This window comes from Bos indicus x Bos taurus, chromosome 11, assembly GCF_003369695.1.
Source record: "Bos indicus x Bos taurus breed Angus x Brahman F1 hybrid chromosome 11, Bos_hybrid_MaternalHap_v2.0, whole genome shotgun sequence".
NCBI classification, from domain to species: Eukaryota; Metazoa; Chordata; class Mammalia; order Artiodactyla; family Bovidae; genus Bos; species Bos indicus x Bos taurus.
This window is the reverse complement of record NC_040086.1, coordinates 72,859,754-72,878,351: the sequence shown is the minus strand read 5'-3', so window position 1 is coordinate 72,878,351 and position 18,598 is coordinate 72,859,754. Positions and strand designations below refer to the sequence as shown.

At 35.9% G+C, this 18,598-nt stretch overlaps 1 protein-coding gene across 4 annotated transcripts in view; it reads right to left on the bottom strand.

The window, feature by feature from the left end:
* ASXL2 (ASXL transcriptional regulator 2) overlaps nucleotides 1-17,782 on the bottom strand; it is a 44,154-nt gene extending 26,372 nt beyond the window's left edge. Inside the window, exons 1-6 of one of the 4 annotated variants that reach the window (XM_027555892.1) lie at nucleotides 17,651-17,782; nucleotides 13,889-14,039; nucleotides 6,909-7,024; nucleotides 3,416-3,545; nucleotides 2,186-2,332; nucleotides 16-179 (exon numbers count right to left, since the gene is read on the bottom strand). In XM_027555892.1, the coding sequence (XP_027411693.1) occupies nucleotides 16-179; nucleotides 2,186-2,332; nucleotides 3,416-3,545; nucleotides 6,909-7,024; nucleotides 13,889-14,039; nucleotides 17,651-17,728 (786 nt within the window). In that variant the 5' untranslated portion in view covers nucleotides 17,729-17,782. Of the gene's footprint in view, nucleotides 1-15; nucleotides 180-2,185; nucleotides 2,333-3,415; nucleotides 3,546-6,908; nucleotides 7,025-10,880; nucleotides 11,857-13,888; nucleotides 14,040-17,650 lie in introns of those variants that run through there. The other 3 variants (XM_027555889.1, XM_027555891.1, XM_027555890.1) reach the window with 3 other exon arrangements.
* Between the last annotated feature and the right edge of the window lie 816 nt (nucleotides 17,783-18,598).

The window sequence follows — 18,598 nt, the reverse complement described above, 5'->3', positions numbered from 1 at the left end:
CTTGAAAGAACACACCTGTCGATCCACCTCTGGAAGTAGTAAAAGCAATCGCTGTTGGCAGTCTCCAGGAAGGACTGAAAAGGTGTGTTTGTTGATTAGCGCTCGTAGGTTTGTATTAACCAGAATGGAATCTGGCGTCTCAACATCAATCTCAGCACATTTAGTTCTCTTCATTTGCCCTGTAAAAACATGGAGAAGAATCACCTGGGCCTTCTTCACATTCCTGTTTCTTTCTAAACTATACCTTGCTCTGCAGTGCAAAAATGTCATGGCTGTCATTACTTTAAAATATCACACTATGAAGAAGATAACACTTAAGGTTCTTAGAATAAACAAAGCAAATTTTGTTCATTCATAAGGGATAAAAAAAAAATATGTTATCTCCCCTGCAAAACTGGAATAAACTGTAAAAGTGAATCTTTTGTCATACTAAAAAATGCATTTTATGTTTGAGATTTGATCATTTCACTAATGGAATTGAGAAGTTTATAACACATACATAGAATGACTGAAAAGTAGAAAATTCAAATATCTCTATAAATTACACCGAGGCTCTTTTTCTCTTCCCATAATTATTTTCATCAATTTTCTCTGCATTAGCTAAAAATGTTACGATTGAACAGCTTAGCAGTTACAGAAAGTCTGTTCACAACAGGAAGGTTTCAGTCTTTCTAGACACTGATAGAGTTGAGAACACAGTTTAAAACATAAATGGAATCTGTGGCTTTCAATTCTACAGAATTTTCTCACATTATTTTTCCTGTATTCTTGCATTATTGCCCCCCTTTCAATTTCTGGCCTTTCTGACATTCCCACTATTTAAGACACTGGACAGGCTAGACTCACATTCCCACTTTACCTTCTCTTTTTCAATCTCTCCTTTGACCTATGTACTAGGAAATTTTTCCACCTCTAACTTTAAGTACTTCTACTAGAATTTTTTATCTCTGCTCCCATAGTATCTAATATCCTGGAACTCTTTATTTTCTGATTTTTAAAAACAGTATTATTCTGTTCTTTCATGGATGTGATATCATCTTTTATGTCTTTCTGTGAATACCATAGCTTTTAAAGTTACTTAACATTTTCTCCTTCCTGATTTATCTCTACTTTTGTGAGTCTATATTTCAGATCCTCTCATGATGGAGGTTTTCTTCAAAGGTAATCACAAGCAAAAACAGGTCCTAGAAGACTGACTGAAAATTCTGGTGCCCGGGTGTGTCTTGCAGACTGACGAGCTGCACAGAAGTAGCTTCCAGATGATCTCTTTTAGCTGGCAATCAATACATTTGCCAGCGCAGTTGTTTTTTTTTTTTAGGCTATTCAATTTCTTTGAGTACCAATCCCTCAATCTCCTGCTGAAGCTTAGGTGGGGAGGAAGAACAAAGTAACGGAGATAGAAACATGCCCCACTACTAACATTCTGGACACCAAGCAAGCAGGAGGATCTATTCTATATTTGTGTTTTATTTCATTTCCCTGATTTCAGTATACTGCCTCCTTATCTGTCCTCAGTTATGTATGGTGTCTCTAAACTTAAAGTCTGTAAGATTTAATTTCACCTCAAAATAAACCTCTTGTCTCCTGCTAGGCTAAGGCATCAAACTGCTTCTTATTAACTTTTAAAGAAGGTTCTTCTTTTCAACCCAATGCTTCATCTTCTCTAAGACATGGTATTTCCAATTCTTAAACCCTTCTGGAGTTCTACAGGCTCAGCTGGCTTGCTTCCTACTGGCACCTGCTCCTCAGCTCTGTGAAAAACTCTATCCAGTTTTTATCTTTCAAAATTTGGTGATATTGCCTGTCCATCTGTTATCTTCTTGTTTTCTTTACTCTTAAGGGTTTAATATGGTTTTTCCATATTCTTGCTTTAGTGGGACTTGGAGCAGAAAAGGTGGTTCAGTTTGCCATGTTCAATTATAAGCCCTTCTATGTATACAAAGATAAAATATAAATAATGCTGGATAAAGAAACCCCTTGTCAGAAAGAAAAATTAACCACAAAAACGCTGATAACAGATCTTATTCTGAAATGAAGTTTGATACGCAGGAAAGGAAGAACATGAAAATAGTCAAGTGCTCAAAGGTGAACAGGAAGCAGCAATTAAGCCTCGCAGGTAACAAATTTCAAACACAGAGTTGACAATTTAATGTCTGAGAACTGAGTCCTTAGTAAAGCAACTTACTTGTGTGGAGCCTGTCAGACCTCTGGAATGACTTCTTCCCCAGGCCCAGCAAATGATTTTCCACTTTAACCGAAGAAGAAGAAAAGCTAGAGTTTGAGTTCTGAGGGCTGCTTGACTGTCCATCAGATTGCTTTCCTTCCCATATCGCTAGGGGAAAAAAATATATAACCCTGAAGTTATAGATAGAAACTAATCAATCAAAAGAACAATTAAATTATACAATGCTAACCAAAAGGTTATCAAGGAAATCAAACCAGTCAATCCTAAAGGAAATCAATCCTAAATATTTATTAGATGCACTTATGCTTAAGCTAAAGCTCCAATACTTTGGCCACCTGATGCGAAGAAATGAGTCATTAGAAGACACCCTGATGCTGGGAAAGATTGAAGGCAGGAGGAGAAGGGGATAAAAGACGATGAGATGGCTGGATGGCATCACTGACTTGAGCAAGCTCCAGGAGATGGTGAAGGAGATGGCATGCTGCAGTCAGTCCATGGAGCTGCAAACAGTCGGATGTGACTGAGCAACTGAACAACAACAAACCAAAAGGAGTTATGTTTGAGGCAATGTGACCCTGCAGATGTGCTCTGAGTCTGAGAATTAGGAGTCAAAAGTGAATAAAATCCCTTTTTTCCTCCCAGCACATTTGCTTCTAGTGGTAAATTTCCTTTCTAACAAAAATGCAAAGTTCTACAAGACATGGTTTAAATCTGGCAAACCCACAAATAAGCTGGCATTGAATTGAACTGTGTAATAAAAAAGCCTATAGCTCAACCAGTTTAAATTGAAAAGAAAATAAGCAACAGTAACAAAAAATCCAAAGGCCCGTGGATATGTCCAATGGAAACTCAAAGGTATTATGTACTCTTAGGAAGGATTTATATTTTTAAAGGAGAGAACTTGTAGAGTTCAGCTTGAGCAACTTGGAAACATCAGCTTTATAAGGTTACTAATCGGAGGCTTCCAAATATTATTGTTAGACATTTGGGGAATGAGTCACTGATCTTATTCTAACGTGCAAATCCCAATGATGTACTTTAAAATAACTGTATGATTACACTGCATAAATTTCTCCATTTACCCTAAAAGGATTTATACTGAGCATCTGGCAGTATAAGGATTATGTAAATAAATACAATAATTGAAAAATAAATAACAGACTATATGGGTTTTATATACAAAAATACTGGAAAAGAAACTTTCGCTGAAAAGACACTTGGTCTGCCTACCAGGTTTGGCAGGTACAGGGTCACTGGATGCTTTGACAGTCTTCAGAGAGAGGTGCTGGTTGGAGGAGATGGACATGCTTGGCCTGCATTGCTGCTGCTGCTGTTTCTTCTGTTGTTGCTGTTTTAGTGCCTAGAAAGAGAAAACTGACTGTGAGAAACAAATCAGTTTTTAGTAATAACAAATCATAAATGTCTTCTTTTAAGTGGTAAGGACCATGCTGACTATACAATTTCTGTGAAATCTATCCAAGTAAACAAAAATCTCAATTAAACTAATTAAATACAGGCCTAAATGAGCCTTAAAATTTGGATTTTTTTCCTTCACCAATATTCTCCTGTACATAAATCTGAGAAACTGTCATTAACATTTTTTTAGAACTTAAAAATCACCAATAAGCCAGGGATTTCTCAAACTTGTAGTAACAGAGAATTAGATACGATCATTCTGAAACAGAATTCTAAGCCCTGAACCAAGAACAGTTCTCATTTGTATCAACTTTATCTAGAAATATAAATATTTGCCTTATGTATGCTTCAGAGGTGCTGCAGTTGAACAAAAAGTAGTAAATAACTACTTGAATTTGATCTTGTGTAAGAGCAGTAAGATTTGGCCCAATGATCAAATGAATCTCAGCGATTTATACCAATGTGGTAAACTGAAGGGAGGGAAGATTAGAAAACACTGGTTCTATTAATAAGAAGTGTGGTTCCTTCTGGTTACTTCAGAATATTTTAATTTCTATAATGTTCTTATAGAATATACTAAACTAGAACGAACAGAAAAATAAAGAGCTCCCGAGGTTTTAATCATGAAGATACATAAAGGCAACTGTTTAATTCAAGAGCTTAAAAAAAAAAAAAAAAAAAGACAAACTAAAACTACATTTCAGGAAAAGGCTGAACATCTATGACCTCACTAAAATGTCAGTTGAAGCTTTAACTTTCAAGACCATCATGTAGAAAAGTGTGGAATAACCAACTGCCTACTTGTTTCAGATTCTTTCTTCACAATACGGTTTTCTCCTACTTCACATTCACATGTAGTTCTGGCTATGCCATATAGGCACAGTGGCAACACTTGATTTCCTTGATCTAAGCTGTCAGTGAAGAAAAGAATACTCAGAGTCTCTCATATCTGGCTTACCTTTCACTTATAACATTTATAATAGGTGAGGCAGAAACATAATGTCAGTTTTGTCTGATCATTGATGACAGCTTATCTCTCATTCTTTGCAATCAGAATACAAAATGTTTGTAGGCTTCCTGTGTGGCAGCCACTAGTATTTCTTTCTATTCGCAGTATGTAGGTCATTCTAGGTTAATGCAAAATTTAATAGAGCTACTTGATCTTATCTGTTTCTGCTATGATCACATAAATTCAGATATAAAATAAAAACGAAACAACTTACAGCTTCTCTGTTTTAAGAACTGCATTCAGTTTCCCCCTCCCTCAGTAGGATACAAACCCTGTGCCTAATTTTAAAATTTAAAAAACAAACAATAAAAACAAATTTCACTGTGGTAAAGGATAACTTATACTGAAATGTTTTCTCACCTAATAATATGAAAAACATACACAGGAGGCAAAAATTTTACTTTACATATCAACAATCTAATTTACCTAATTTCCCATATTGATATTCTTTAAAGAAAATACAGTATCTGACTCCTGAGATTACAAGAAAATAATACAGAGTAGTTTTTATGTCATGAATAAGGTAACAAGTTATAGTCATCAACTTATTGTTCCTTACTGAGTTTCTTCTACACTTACATTATATGTGTGTGTTGGTGCATATATACATATTCATGTTTCCATGAATTATTGTTCTGGGTATGTATGTCAGATATGTGTATGTTTTTAATGAGTGCTGTAACACATCTTGATTTTAACTATTAAACATTATAGTGTGGTGATGTTTATATGTGCAGAATAATTTCATTACAAAGTAAACTTTTAATCCTATATAACTGTCTAATGTATGGATATGCCACTCTTAATGAAGCAACTCATGTATGTATCTCTACTTAAACATTTTTCCTATTATAAACTTTAATCCAAACATTTTTCTGTGTGTGAATGTATGAATACATGCATTTTTCTAAGATAAGTTTCCAAATATTTAACTGCTTAGTCATAGGGTATGTGCACTTAAAATTTTAATAAATATTATAAAATTTTTCTCCAAAACAGCTATGATAATTTATATTCTACCAGCAAACTACAAGGAGTCATTCTCCCATGTACTTGACAGTGCTTTATGTTATAATTAAGCTCTATTATATATACCAATCTAAGGGTAGAAGTGGAGAAGGCAATGGCACCCCACTCCAGGACTCTTGCCTGGAAAATCCCATGGACGGAGGAGCCTGGTGGGGTGCAGTCCATGGGGTCGCTAAGAGTCAGACACGACTGAGCGACTTCACTCTCACTTTTCACTTTCCTGCATTGGAGAAGGAAATGGCAACCCACTCCAGTACTCTTGCCTGGAGAATCCCAGGGACGGGGGAGCCTGGTGGGTTGACGTCTGTGGGGTCACACAGAGTCGGACACGACTGAAGTGACTTAGCAACAGCAACAAAAGGATAGAAGTGGTCTGTGTTCTTAATCATTAGTCAAATTTATACATATTGATAAGCTGCATTTCAAAAAAATGAAAAGCTAGTTCCTTGAAAAGCCCAGTAAAATAGTCAGCAAGTAACACTGAGAAAAGATACATTATAAACAAAGTACACTGAGGAACAAAACACACACATACAAAAATACTATGTACAACTTTATACCAATATTTGACAAAAAAAAAATCAAGTGAACTAGACCATTTTTTAAGAAAAATAAATTTCCAAAAAGAATCAGAAATCAAGAGTAGTACTAAATGAAATTGAAACACCCTAGCAGTAAAAGGTAAGATCTGCAAGACTAATTTTTATTATTTTTTCCAAAAATCTAGAAAAATATAGAGAGCTACAGAACTTAATAGATGCTAAGAACAATCCTGATTCCAAAGCTGTACAAGAAAATAACAAAATCTAAGCTAAACTCATAAAAAAGAAAATTCCACTCATATATTAAAAATGATGTAACAAACATAATAGGGCTTATTCCAGAGAGTTAACTACAGATTAACATTAGAAAATCTAGCCCTGGAATTCTGCATACTGGCTGACTTAAAAAGTTACCTGATGACTTAATAAATGCTGAAAAAATTCAACCTGAAAAAATTCAATACCTACTTGTAACACACACATACACACACACACACCCCTCATAGCAAATTGGAAACCAATGAGGAACTTTTGAAGTGTGATATAAAGAGTATCTACGACAAAGCTATAACGCAGAGATGCATAAATTATTAAAAACAAACTGGGAAACTGTATAAAATTTTTCCTTAAAAGGACTTAATGTCCTTTCAAGAAACTCATTGATTGCCAGAAGCATGCATTTTTAATATACGAGAGTATACTTCTGTACACAGAATAGCATGATTACCTGCTTTAGTGCCTTCTTGCTGTGCTTCTGTGATGAAGAAATGACTTTACCTGCTGGAATGGTAGGAGATGGGCAGCCCGAATGAGGAGAAGATGGCTGTGACAGCCTAGATGATACTAGGGGGAGAAAAATGACAATTCCAAGTTTTGTTATCAGAGGCGATATCAAGCACCATTCCTTTCCCAATCATATAGTGCTACCTGTATTAAGAACTGTGACCAAACACTTTTGAGAAGGATCTTCTTTTTGGAGTTCTACTGCAAACAGCCTCCCCTTTCAGTTTATTTCCTCAGAAAGCTCTAGTGAAGGATGACAGGATGGGGAAGGGATGAATGTTAGTATTCATCACTTCTCATTCTTTAATTTTTTCAATAGAATTGACTGAAGAAGCAGGAAGCAGAATATAAACCATGAGTCATCAACTAAGGTAAAGTTTAGAAAAGATTCTAGAACCCACTGGAACCTACTGTTACCTCTAGTAACAACATGGTATTGTGGAAGAGCCCTGGGTTGATAGAACGGGTTCCAGTTTCCCTTATCTTTAAAATGAAGGCAATAAGGTCATTCCACCTCAAACACTACTGTTCTCTAATTCTTATATTCCTTCAACTCTGATACCCATGTGAAAGGGTGCTTTAGGACTTCTGATGAAATCAGTGTAGGGATACATGGGATGGAACCACTCTCTACTTCATCACTAGCTGTTTTATCAGACTCGGCCAAACCTCAGTATTGCGTGAAGAGTTTTCCCCAGAAAGGGTCTATACTTCTTATAATAAACACAATTAAGATCTTCATGTTCTCTAAAGTTCGACAGTGTATAATTTATGATACAAGATAATAAAGAAATTGCTGACCCAGACTCAAAAATAAAAATGAAGACAACAGTAGACAATATTAAGAAGACTCATCATACTTAACTTCAGCTTTGTATCCCAGCCCTAACTGGGGGTTTATATATGGGAAAGAAAGTGTGGTGTTAAAAAAAAAAAAGTTAATTGTAACATATAAAACAAAAAATGGAGTTGGATAATTCTTGAGATGGTTAAGCAACAAAAAGAAACTAAATTCTTAGTGCTGTTTTTTTAAAAAATTGGTCAGCATCTGAGTGCACTAACAGTTTCACTGAGATACAATTCCTATACCATACAATTCACCTGAAGTGTAAAATTTAATGGCTTGTAAAATATTTGCAAAGTTGTGCAACCATCATCAGAATCACTGTACTGGTTAGCTGTCATTCTTCTTTCCCCCTAACTGACTTCCCTCTTTAGTGATGGGCTTTTTTTTTAAAATTAGTGTTTTAAAGATTCATCTATGTTTCAGCATGTATCAATACTTTATTTTTTTTATCACCAAATAACATTCTATTGTATGCATATACCACATTTTGTTATTCATGAGCCGACAGACATTTGGGCTGTTTTCACTTTTTGGCCATTATGAACACTCATTAGCAGGATTTTGTGTTGGACATATGTTTTCAACCCTCCTGGGTTCATATCTAAAAGTGAAATTGCTGGGTTTTTCAGTAACTCTATGTTTAAACTTTTTAAGGAAGTCCTAAACTGACTTCTGAAATGGCTGCACCATTTTTACAGTTCCGTCAGAAATGTGTGAGTATTCCAATTTTTCCACACTCTTGTCAACACTTGCTATTGTCTGTCTTCTTGATTTGACCAATGTTTTTAATGGACATTATGAAAATAAAGCTAAAAAACTATTAAGATTTAACTATATTTACTTTCTTTTTAATAGTTTGCGGAAATCTGAGAATATACATGTCCTCAACTGCCCCAATATCTAAAAATTAACAAAAATCAAACCAACCAAAATGACCCCATTAAAGAATGCAATAATTCTAACTGTGGCCTGGAAAACACACAATAAAGCTATCTGTGATTACCAGGGCAAACCTTTGGAATGTTTCCCTTTAAGGCAAAAGCCCTTTCTAGCAAATGAATCCATAAACATATCTTGAAGCCAACTAAAATAAATCAAGAAAATCTCCCAGAGTTGACTTAATGCCAAATACCGGTCTCACAACTTTAATGAAACTTTCAAATATTAAAGGTTCAGAACTACAAAGAGCAAGCACGATTTAAACACGTTGATAAACTCATCTCTTTTAATCCTTCTAGTGCCTACATTATCTCTAAGACACATTAACTTTATTAGAGTAACCAAGAATTAAACATCATCTATGCGCCTAATGCTGTGCTAGGTTCATTTGAACAGAATTTCACTGAACTCTTACAACCATCCTCTAACGCGAAACTCCGACTCATTGGAAAAGATTGTAATGCTGGGAAAGACTGAGGGCAAGAAAAGAGGATGAGATGGTTGGATGGCATCACCAACTAAATGGACATGAATCTAAGCAAACTGGGAGACAGTGAACTCTGGCATGCTGCATTTCATGGGGCTGCAAACAGTTGGACACGACTTGGCGACTTGAACAATAAGGTAGGTACAACTTCTCTTTCTATTCCCACCCAATCTCCTCCAATTCTACCCTCTGAGATAACTAAATAATATAGTTGGATTGGTATCCTTGTTGACATTTTTCTATGCAAATAAAAATATGAAAAAATTTCAAGGATGTGTATTTATATATAAATATTAAATGTAAACACCTGCATATTGTGATGGTATTATCTAAATTTTCCTTATCTAGAAATTTAATTAGCCTGCAAAAGGACTCAGGTAGTAAGGAGCACAACCAACATTTGAACTTTGCACAGTTTCAGAAGACTGAGTACTTGCAGTGCATTAAGTGGTGTCCACTAAAAGTGTCCATGTCCTAACCCCCAGAAATGTTATACTATTTGGAAAAGGAGACTTGGCAGATATAATTGATTTTGAGACAAGGAAATAATCTTGGATGAGCCCAGTGGGTCTTAAAATCAAATGATGAGTCACCTTAAACACAAGACAAACACAGAGGAGAAGTCCATGTCTTCACAGAGGCAGAGACTGAAGGATCATCGTCCTTTCAATAGCTACATAAAATTCCATTGTGCAGATGTATCATAATTTCTTCAACTGGACTCTGATGAGTAGTTTAGTAATTTCTAGTCTTTTGCTCTTATTATTACACTGTTTTAAACACTGGTTTCTAAGGTATTGTACCAAGAATGATACCATTATTATCTACAAAATGCAAATTACTGAATCCCAACCCAACTCTACTGAACAAGAAACTGTGAAGGTAGGGCCCAGGAATCTGTCTTAATGAGCTCTCCCAGTGATTCTGATGCATGTTCAACTATAATACACCGAGAAACCAGCTTTCCAAAGTGATTTAGAACTTGAGGCTCATCAAAACCAGTTTTACTTATATAGTTTACTGAAGTAGTTTCAGCTCATTGGATCCATCTGTACCATCCACTAGGTATAAGCTCAGAAGGCACCACTTTTCACTATAGCATTGGGAATTTTCCATTTCAACAAATGATTATCATATGGAACAAGGTCCAAAGGGTAATGGACTATTCATATTAAATGCACTTGAATTAAAAGAATTAGTAAATAATCTCTTAGTATTTTATTTTTTCTCCTGAAGATATTCAGTGAGACCCTCTGAAGTATTAGAGGGACTATCAGAAATAATGGAGCAGTAATACCAAAATTGAAACTGAGCTTTATACAGTTAAAGGATTAATCGTTGAAAGACTGATAACAATTTAAGTTCCCCAAATCGTCTTCATGGTCAAAAGGAGCAATACTTCTCTTAAGGGAGAGTTTTAATTTTCACAAATTAATAACAAAAATAATTTTATTATTAAAAATATATAAAGACAATAATAATAAATAATTTTATCAGAAGATAAAAACAATAATACATGTAGATATTTCATGCTGCAATATCATATTTCAGGGAAAAGGCAGACTTCACTTAGATACGATCCTACCCAAAAAGCAACAGAAAAAGTTGATTTTAATCATTTTTCTAGTGTTATTCCATCTTACCTTGACTTGGAATTCCATAAAGCTCTTCTCTGAACATTGTTTCCTGTCTGGAAATTAGGAACCAAAACTACAAACTTCTAAGTTCTTCCACCTTACACAGAAATCAATAAACTAGTTTTAACATTTGACTGAATTTCAAGGTTCTACTCTCTGTTCCTATCTGGCTGAAAGGTATACCTATTTCAAGAGAGTCTCTATCGATTTCCAACTAGAAGTATCAGTTTTGCTGTCAGAGCTCTTTATTTTTGTACATAAAAGGAAGTGGGTTTCGATACTATCTCAGTGTTCTTCCTGTCTTACAATGCATTTGAAATAAAGTGATGTCAGATTGAGAGTAAAAGCTCTAAATAAGAAAACGGAATAGACACATTTGTTTCACCTTTATTAATAACTGCAATTGACTTAGAATTGTTCTGCAGCATGCTACTACTATCACTGCTATCTATAAGTTTTCCACTTTAATTTGCACTTGACTACAAAAATACTCATATGTATACAACAGAAAATTAAAACTACACTTCTATGCCTATGCCATATGCATGACTCAAGAATGAGAGAAGTACATCCTATGAGAGACTAAATCATTCTTCATTATTGCTAGCTTAGCATTTATCCATTTCTTAAGATATCAGAGCTGCCAGAGTCGATGTGAATTCCATATGACATCACATACACTTCTCATCTCCACCTTTCAAACACCACATGACGTTCATCCTAGTCTCAGTTTAACAGGCTACAATCAGAAAAGATCTTAAGATCTCAACATAAACTGAGGCTAAGTAGTTAATACTGTGACAATTTCAAGAAGAATGCATCAGAGGCAGTTAGAAAATAATTTATGTTGACTACAATTTTGAATTTGCTATAACCTTGATGTTAATATTTTCTATTATTATGCCAAGTGTGGGGCACGGTTGTAATATTTTAATCTAGCCATTAAGCTACTGAGAGGAGGAGAAGGGGACAGAGGATGAGATGGTTGGATGGCATCACCAACTCAATGGGTCTGAGTAAACTCCAGGAGTTGGTGATGGACAGGGAAGCCTGGAGTGCTTCAGTCCACGGGGTCACAAAGAGTTGGACATGACTGAGCGACTGAACTGAAGCTACTGAGAATGGGGTTCAACTGTTATTTCTTAAATCCTCCTGTAATCACAACACATTTACCTCATAGATAGCCTTTCACAACCATGTAACAATCACTACCTAAAACAGCTATTCCAGCCTATGAGCTACCAAAAAGCAAAGACCTACACAACCGTGACTTTGTTCCCAGTTTACTGACCATCTTTAATGCTGATTTCCCTGTTTCCAGCCACATCCAGAAATTATGAATCTGTTTCTCTTGCTTGATGACCTGGTTTGGTTTCTAATCCTAGATCAACAATTCCCAAACTTAAAAAGAAAAATGTAAACTGGGGGGAAGCAGAGGAGAGAAAGAGGCCTAAATACTTTTGGCTCCATCTTCCAAAAAAAGAACAGAAAAAAAAAAGGCAGGGGGGGTCCTTTAGTATAATCTGAGAAACATTAAGACACTGGACACACCTCTCTTCACTACTGACTGGGATTACTTTTAAAAAATACGTATCAAGAATACTGAGTATTTCCCTGGTGGTCCAGTGGTTGAGAATCTGCCTTGCAATGCAGGGGACGTGGGTTCAGTGCCTGATCAGGGAACTAAGCCTGTGCACTCTGGAACCCATGCGCCACAAATGGAGTTTATACACTGCAGCAGAGATCTTGTGTACCACAACTAGGAAAGACCCTACACAGCCAAACAAATAAATCTTTTTTTTTTTTTTTTTTTTTAAGAATGTTGGTCACAGGTCCCAATCTTGCCTTGCCTTTATTCCATTTGTTCATAACACTTAGGGTCTGGGCTGTTCTCTAAGTGGTTGTGATCTTAAAGCTAAGACCCCCTGGTTTCAAAATTTGTCCAAATAACATGTGTAGCAGCTGCTATGAGAGAACTCAGATAACACAACCAGTTATCTAAATTTTCTCCAAGAGTAATCCACACATTAACACAGAAATGGTAATAAACCTGATGACTTTTCTGATACAGTTCAAAAATCAATAGCTCTACTAGCACTCAACATTGAGTCAATTATTCTAATAAGTGTAACTCTAAATTCTAGATTCAAAGACAACTCACCTACAACTGAAACCTGAGAGGATATCCAAGCTAGGGAAATTCTTGGATGTCTATTTTGCTCTGGCATATCACTACATCAGTCCTTATAAAGTAACCAGCATGAGCTGGCTTAAAATCTGTCCTGCCATATATGGCTCAATTTACCAATACTGGGGTAAAAATGATTTTGCCTCTTCAAAAAGACTGTTGAAAAAGAAGCTACAGATAATTAGCAAGACTAGGTAATAAAATGTATCTCTAAGTGGAAAATTCATCCCAGGGAAGCTGCAGCAACAAAGATGTTATTCTCTAAAAAAACAGTTTGGGGTAAACTATAAAGCAGAAACCAAGCAGGAGATGAGGGCAAAGACTAGCAGACTAAATTTAGTCTTTGCTAGTAGAAATGAAAAGCATTCTTTTCCTAGTAAGGAGTGAGCTGTTAAAGCAATTAAGTCCTCAAATTTTAGAAGAGAGTATTAAAGAGGTAAATAACATAATAGCATCCTAAGAAGGGTTACAGGTAGCCAAGAGCTGAAAATAAACCCAGGTAAAAACCTAGAGTTGTCCAATGTGATGGCGACTAGCCACATGTGGCTATTTAAATTCAGGTTAACATAAAGTGAAAATTCAGTTCCTCTGTCACACTAGCTATATTTCAAGTGCTCAAAAGACGCATGGTGCTAGTGACTACTTTGTTGAGTTGTACAATATAGATGTAGAACACTTCCATCACTGCAGGGAATTCCATGGGACAGTACTGATCTAACTAGTAAAGGAAAGGGAATAACCGAGCCGGGGTCTAGAAGAAGAACTATTAACCAGGGCGTTTATCCTACGGCATTCAGTCCTGTATTGAGGGGTCAGGTGGATTTACCTTTCCTTTTCCACCTGCTCTTTTTTCCCTCCTTGTTGCTGCCACCATCACTGCTGCTGCTGCTGTTCTCAGAACTCTGGGAATCTGACTGACCATCACTGCTTTCTTCTGAACCTTCTGAAAGCTCTTTCACCCCATCCGGCACATCTTTCTGAAAATGTAGGCATCCAATTAGGATTAATCATTACCATTTCAGCAAACAGGAATTAAATTTCTGATATGCATTATTGTGACTTGCAATTGTGCTGATTATTTTTTAGGATTGTAAGATTCAGTAGCAGAACCAGCAATTTCTGATTCCTGTCACCTCTCTTCTTTGTGTAGAATTAGCTACTGTTTGCTTCTATACTCAAAGATAAAAATTATACATGACAATCTTATGCACGTACAACACAGAGCCTTAGACAAAAACTTGCTATATATAAGTCCAGGTAAATGATGAAATGAAATCTATAAAAGGTACACAATAACAATTTTTAAAAATGTAAGCATACCCATCATTCATATAATGTATATATATTTGTGTGTATATAAGTGCCATTATGTATTACAAATTCAATTAAGAGTCTGGACAGCAAGAAAGAGATGGCAATTATTTGAATCTATCTGGTTCCAAAAATTCGCTAGTGTAAGTAGCAAGAGTCAAATATAAAAGGAATCATTTAAAAAAAAAAAATCGTTGAATCTTTGGTTTCTGCACTGCATAGTGAGAATGCTAATCACAAACGATTCCTGTGTCAGCCACAGTATGATAGATATAACAGGGAAGCTGTAAAATTAAGAATCTAGGGTTTGAATTTTGGCCTTATCTTCTCCTAATGATGCAGCTCTGGGCAAAGTCTTAAACGCTCATGCCTCAGCTTCCCTGTAAGATGAGGTAATAGTACCTACCTTAAAAGATCATTCTGAAATTAAATGAGTTAATAAATGTAAAATGCTTAGTATAGTGCCTAGCATATGATAAGGTTCAATAAATATTAGCTGGCTGCTATGTATTTATATAGTATATAAAATATAAATACATTAGTGAATGTTAAGTTATAAAACTAGGAATGATTCTTTTTTCCTCTGAATATATTTTCTGTTTTCCCACATAATTTATTTTTATTATCAGATCAAAAATAATTTTGACACATGACCATTCTACCTACAACTGGCACTCACAACATTATAATCAAGGCAGTAATCTCTGGGGGCTTCCCTTTTGGTTCAGTGGTTAAGACTCTGAGCTTGCACCAGAGGGGGCATGGATTTGATTACTGATGGGGGAACTAAGATCCCACATGCCGCAGGGTGTGGTCAACAACAAAAAAAAGAAGACAGCAACCTCTGATCTGGTAAGGAATTGTTTTTTCTCCAGTGCCATTTCACATGTTATACATTTTCTAAAAATACATATCCCTTATTTTTCTATTCTTTCTTTCAAAATGCAGGAAACTTTTACAGATTAGTTGCCAAAGAGACCTCTTGATCCATAAGTTCAACAAATACTTTAGTACAAATATAACTATGTTCCTAAACTTGTGATCCCTCCAGGATCAACTCACACCCCACATCTTAGAATCACTGCATCCGTTCATTTACTCCCAAGAGTTCACATTTTATTTCTCTAATGTTCCTTGCCTCCATCTTTTAGCAGTCTCATGAAAAATGTTAGTCGCTCAGTCGTGTCTGACTCTTTGCGACCCCATGGACTATAACCTGCCAGGCTTCTCTATCCATGGAATTCTTCAGGCAAGAATACTAGAGTGGGTAGCCATTCCCTTCTCCAGGGGATCTTTCTGACCCAAGGATCAAACCCTGGTCTCCCACATTGCAGGCAGATTCTTTACCTCTGAGCCACCAGAGAAGCCCCAATCACTCTCATAGTACAGCCCAGTTACCACTTCTAAACAATCATAACCATCTTTTTGACAAGTTTCCCTGCTTAATTCTTAAGTGTATCCTAACTGAATTATCTTCCTAAACATGGATTTGATCATGCTATTCTCCTGAAAGCCTCTGCCACTTCCTCAACACATGACTACTCTCCCTCCTCCTCTCTCCAACTCCTCAGTCAGGTTTTCAAAAGCCTCCAAAGTGTGTTCTTCACCTAACATTTACCCCACCCCGACTCCTTACCACACCAGCCCACACACAGATTATGGTCTAACCACTCCAATTTACTCCCAAGTCCATTCTGAATCCTTTTATCTGTGCCTCTGCTTAACCTATCCCCTTGTCCTGGAAGGCCCTTCCTCCCATTACCAAAGTTCAACTCAAATTTTACAACTTTAAAATAGCAAAAATAAAAACAAAAACTTCTAAATTCCTTTACTCAAGATGAATCTTTATTTCTCTACACTGTAACAGCACTTTATAGCACAGTACATTCTGTCACTAATTATTTTAGTAACTATGTGAGATTTAAGAGATCAGGAACCTTAATTTATCCTTCTTTATAGCCTCTATGTGTCCAGTACAGAGTAGGCATTTAATAAATATTTTTAACAATATGGGAGGTCTACAACAGCTCAAACCTAAAAGAAACATAGAAAGCTCCATGAGGGCTAGATCCCTGTAACCCCAAGAAGTTGAACAAGGTGTTTTAAAAGAAGGTATTAAAGGTGAGTTAGATCTTTTAAAAATTAGCATGCTACACACAACCACCAAGCACAGTGATGACTACAGCCAAAGCTAAAAAGGTAAGAGGGGAAAAGAGTTGCACACACATGTGGACATGTCACTGATGATAAATTTCCTTTGAGAAATAACGCTCTCCTCAATCCATCTGGATAGAGAGGGCTTAACCACACCTTCATATCAAGGGTGATCATGAACCTAAGGGCAGCCATCAGAAGATTCAATACATTTGGCAAAGGTGATTGTTTAGGTACAGGCACTTGCGCCAAGCCATACCAATTAAGCTACAACATAACTAACTAAAAGGGCTCCTGCTTCAGTTTGTGAGACTCTTTCCCCTCAGGCTTACAGCATGCAGAATGGGGCTTGGGAGTGAAGTCATGTAGATGAGAAGGCCTGCCTTAGAATGAAGCCAAAAGAAAGCGAGACCCATTTCTGATGACAATCATTTCTGATGACAATCATTTGAGCTCCTGAATTCAGGCCGAGTTTCCCTAAAACTTTGAGCTACATGAACTAATAAATTCTCTGTTTTCCTCAAGTTCATTTGAGTTGGCTTTTCTGTTTATAACTGTAAGGACAATAATAAGTCAAGATCCCTTTTTAGTGCAGGAATTAGAAATTAGCAAGCTTGTTATGGTAAAAGAAAATGGAAATTCAGTCAGATGTGAGTTCATATTCTGGCTCTAATACTATCTGGCTAACACTGGGCAAGAAAATCCAATCTTCTGAACTTCGGCTTTCTCCATTATAATAAAGAAATAATAATCACAATTCTGAATTGTAACGGAGAATTAAATGAGAAAGTAGTATAAAGCATTAAAGCTATATGCTCCACGGTAACACTCATTATTATTTAAATGATGTGAGGCCCTTTAAAGTCACTGGAAATAATTTTCAGTTCATCCTTTCAAAATAATATTGTGGCAGAGAATGAAGTGAAGTTACTTCTCCAATCTATCTACACATGGCTACAGATTAATTAAAGAAAAAAGTACTGGACATTGGATTGAAATTTTTACTTCTTCTTGAAAGTAAGCTCTTCAAGAACAGAATTCTGTCTCTACGATTCAAGTATTATTTATATACAGTCACTTCCTGTTTTCACTTTTAAAATGACTCCCTAACAAAAATATTTACCTTCAAAGTATATACTCCCATTCTACCTGGAACCTTATAGAAGATGCCTTCTTCACCTCGGGAGTTTGTGTGCAGCATGGCATTCAGACATGCAAGAGGGGAAGTTCCACTGTCAAAAAAACAAAACAAAATGAACACAATGATTAGTTTCTAATTAAGATAAAATTAATGGATCAACACTCATTTGACAAAACACATTTTTAAGTCGCTTCAGTCGTGTCCGACTCTGTGCAACCCCAGAGACGGCAGCCCACCAGGCTCCCCTGTCCCTGGGATTCTCCAGGCAAGAATACTGGAGTGGGTTGCCATTTCCTTCTCCAATAAACTATAAAAAGTCTATAAATCTAGAGAGGTGACCATGGAGAAAATGGATGTAAAATTAATTCCCAGATATCTAAAGAAAAAATAATTTTATAATTTTCTTAATCCCAAGTCAGCATCTAACATTTAAGTCAAGAAAAATTTCTCTCACAGAAGTATCACAAAAGCATTCTGTAAAGATTTTATTTTACCTACAATTTTATTTGTTAACACACTTCAATAAAGCTGAAAAAAAAATTTTTTAATATACTTCGCTTAGCACAAGCCTGTTCAGAAGTAAACAGGGAGGAAAAAGAAAACACAAAGAGAAATAAACAATATTAATCTCCTTCCATACTGCTGTACCAGAATGAACGTTAGTCATGGAAAGAACATATTTCCATGGCCTTTTTTAAACCAAGATATAATTGACATAAAATATTACATTAGTGTCAAATGTGTAACATAATGATTCCATATTTATCTATATTATAATGGTTTCTTATATTTAGACCTATCATAAGATCACTTAAAAAGACATAAAACAGGCTTTGGAATATTCATCTTCTATGTAGAAACTTGATTAAAAGTTTACTAATATGTTGTTGTCTATTCACTAAGTTGTGTGGGACTCTTTTAAAAGCAACC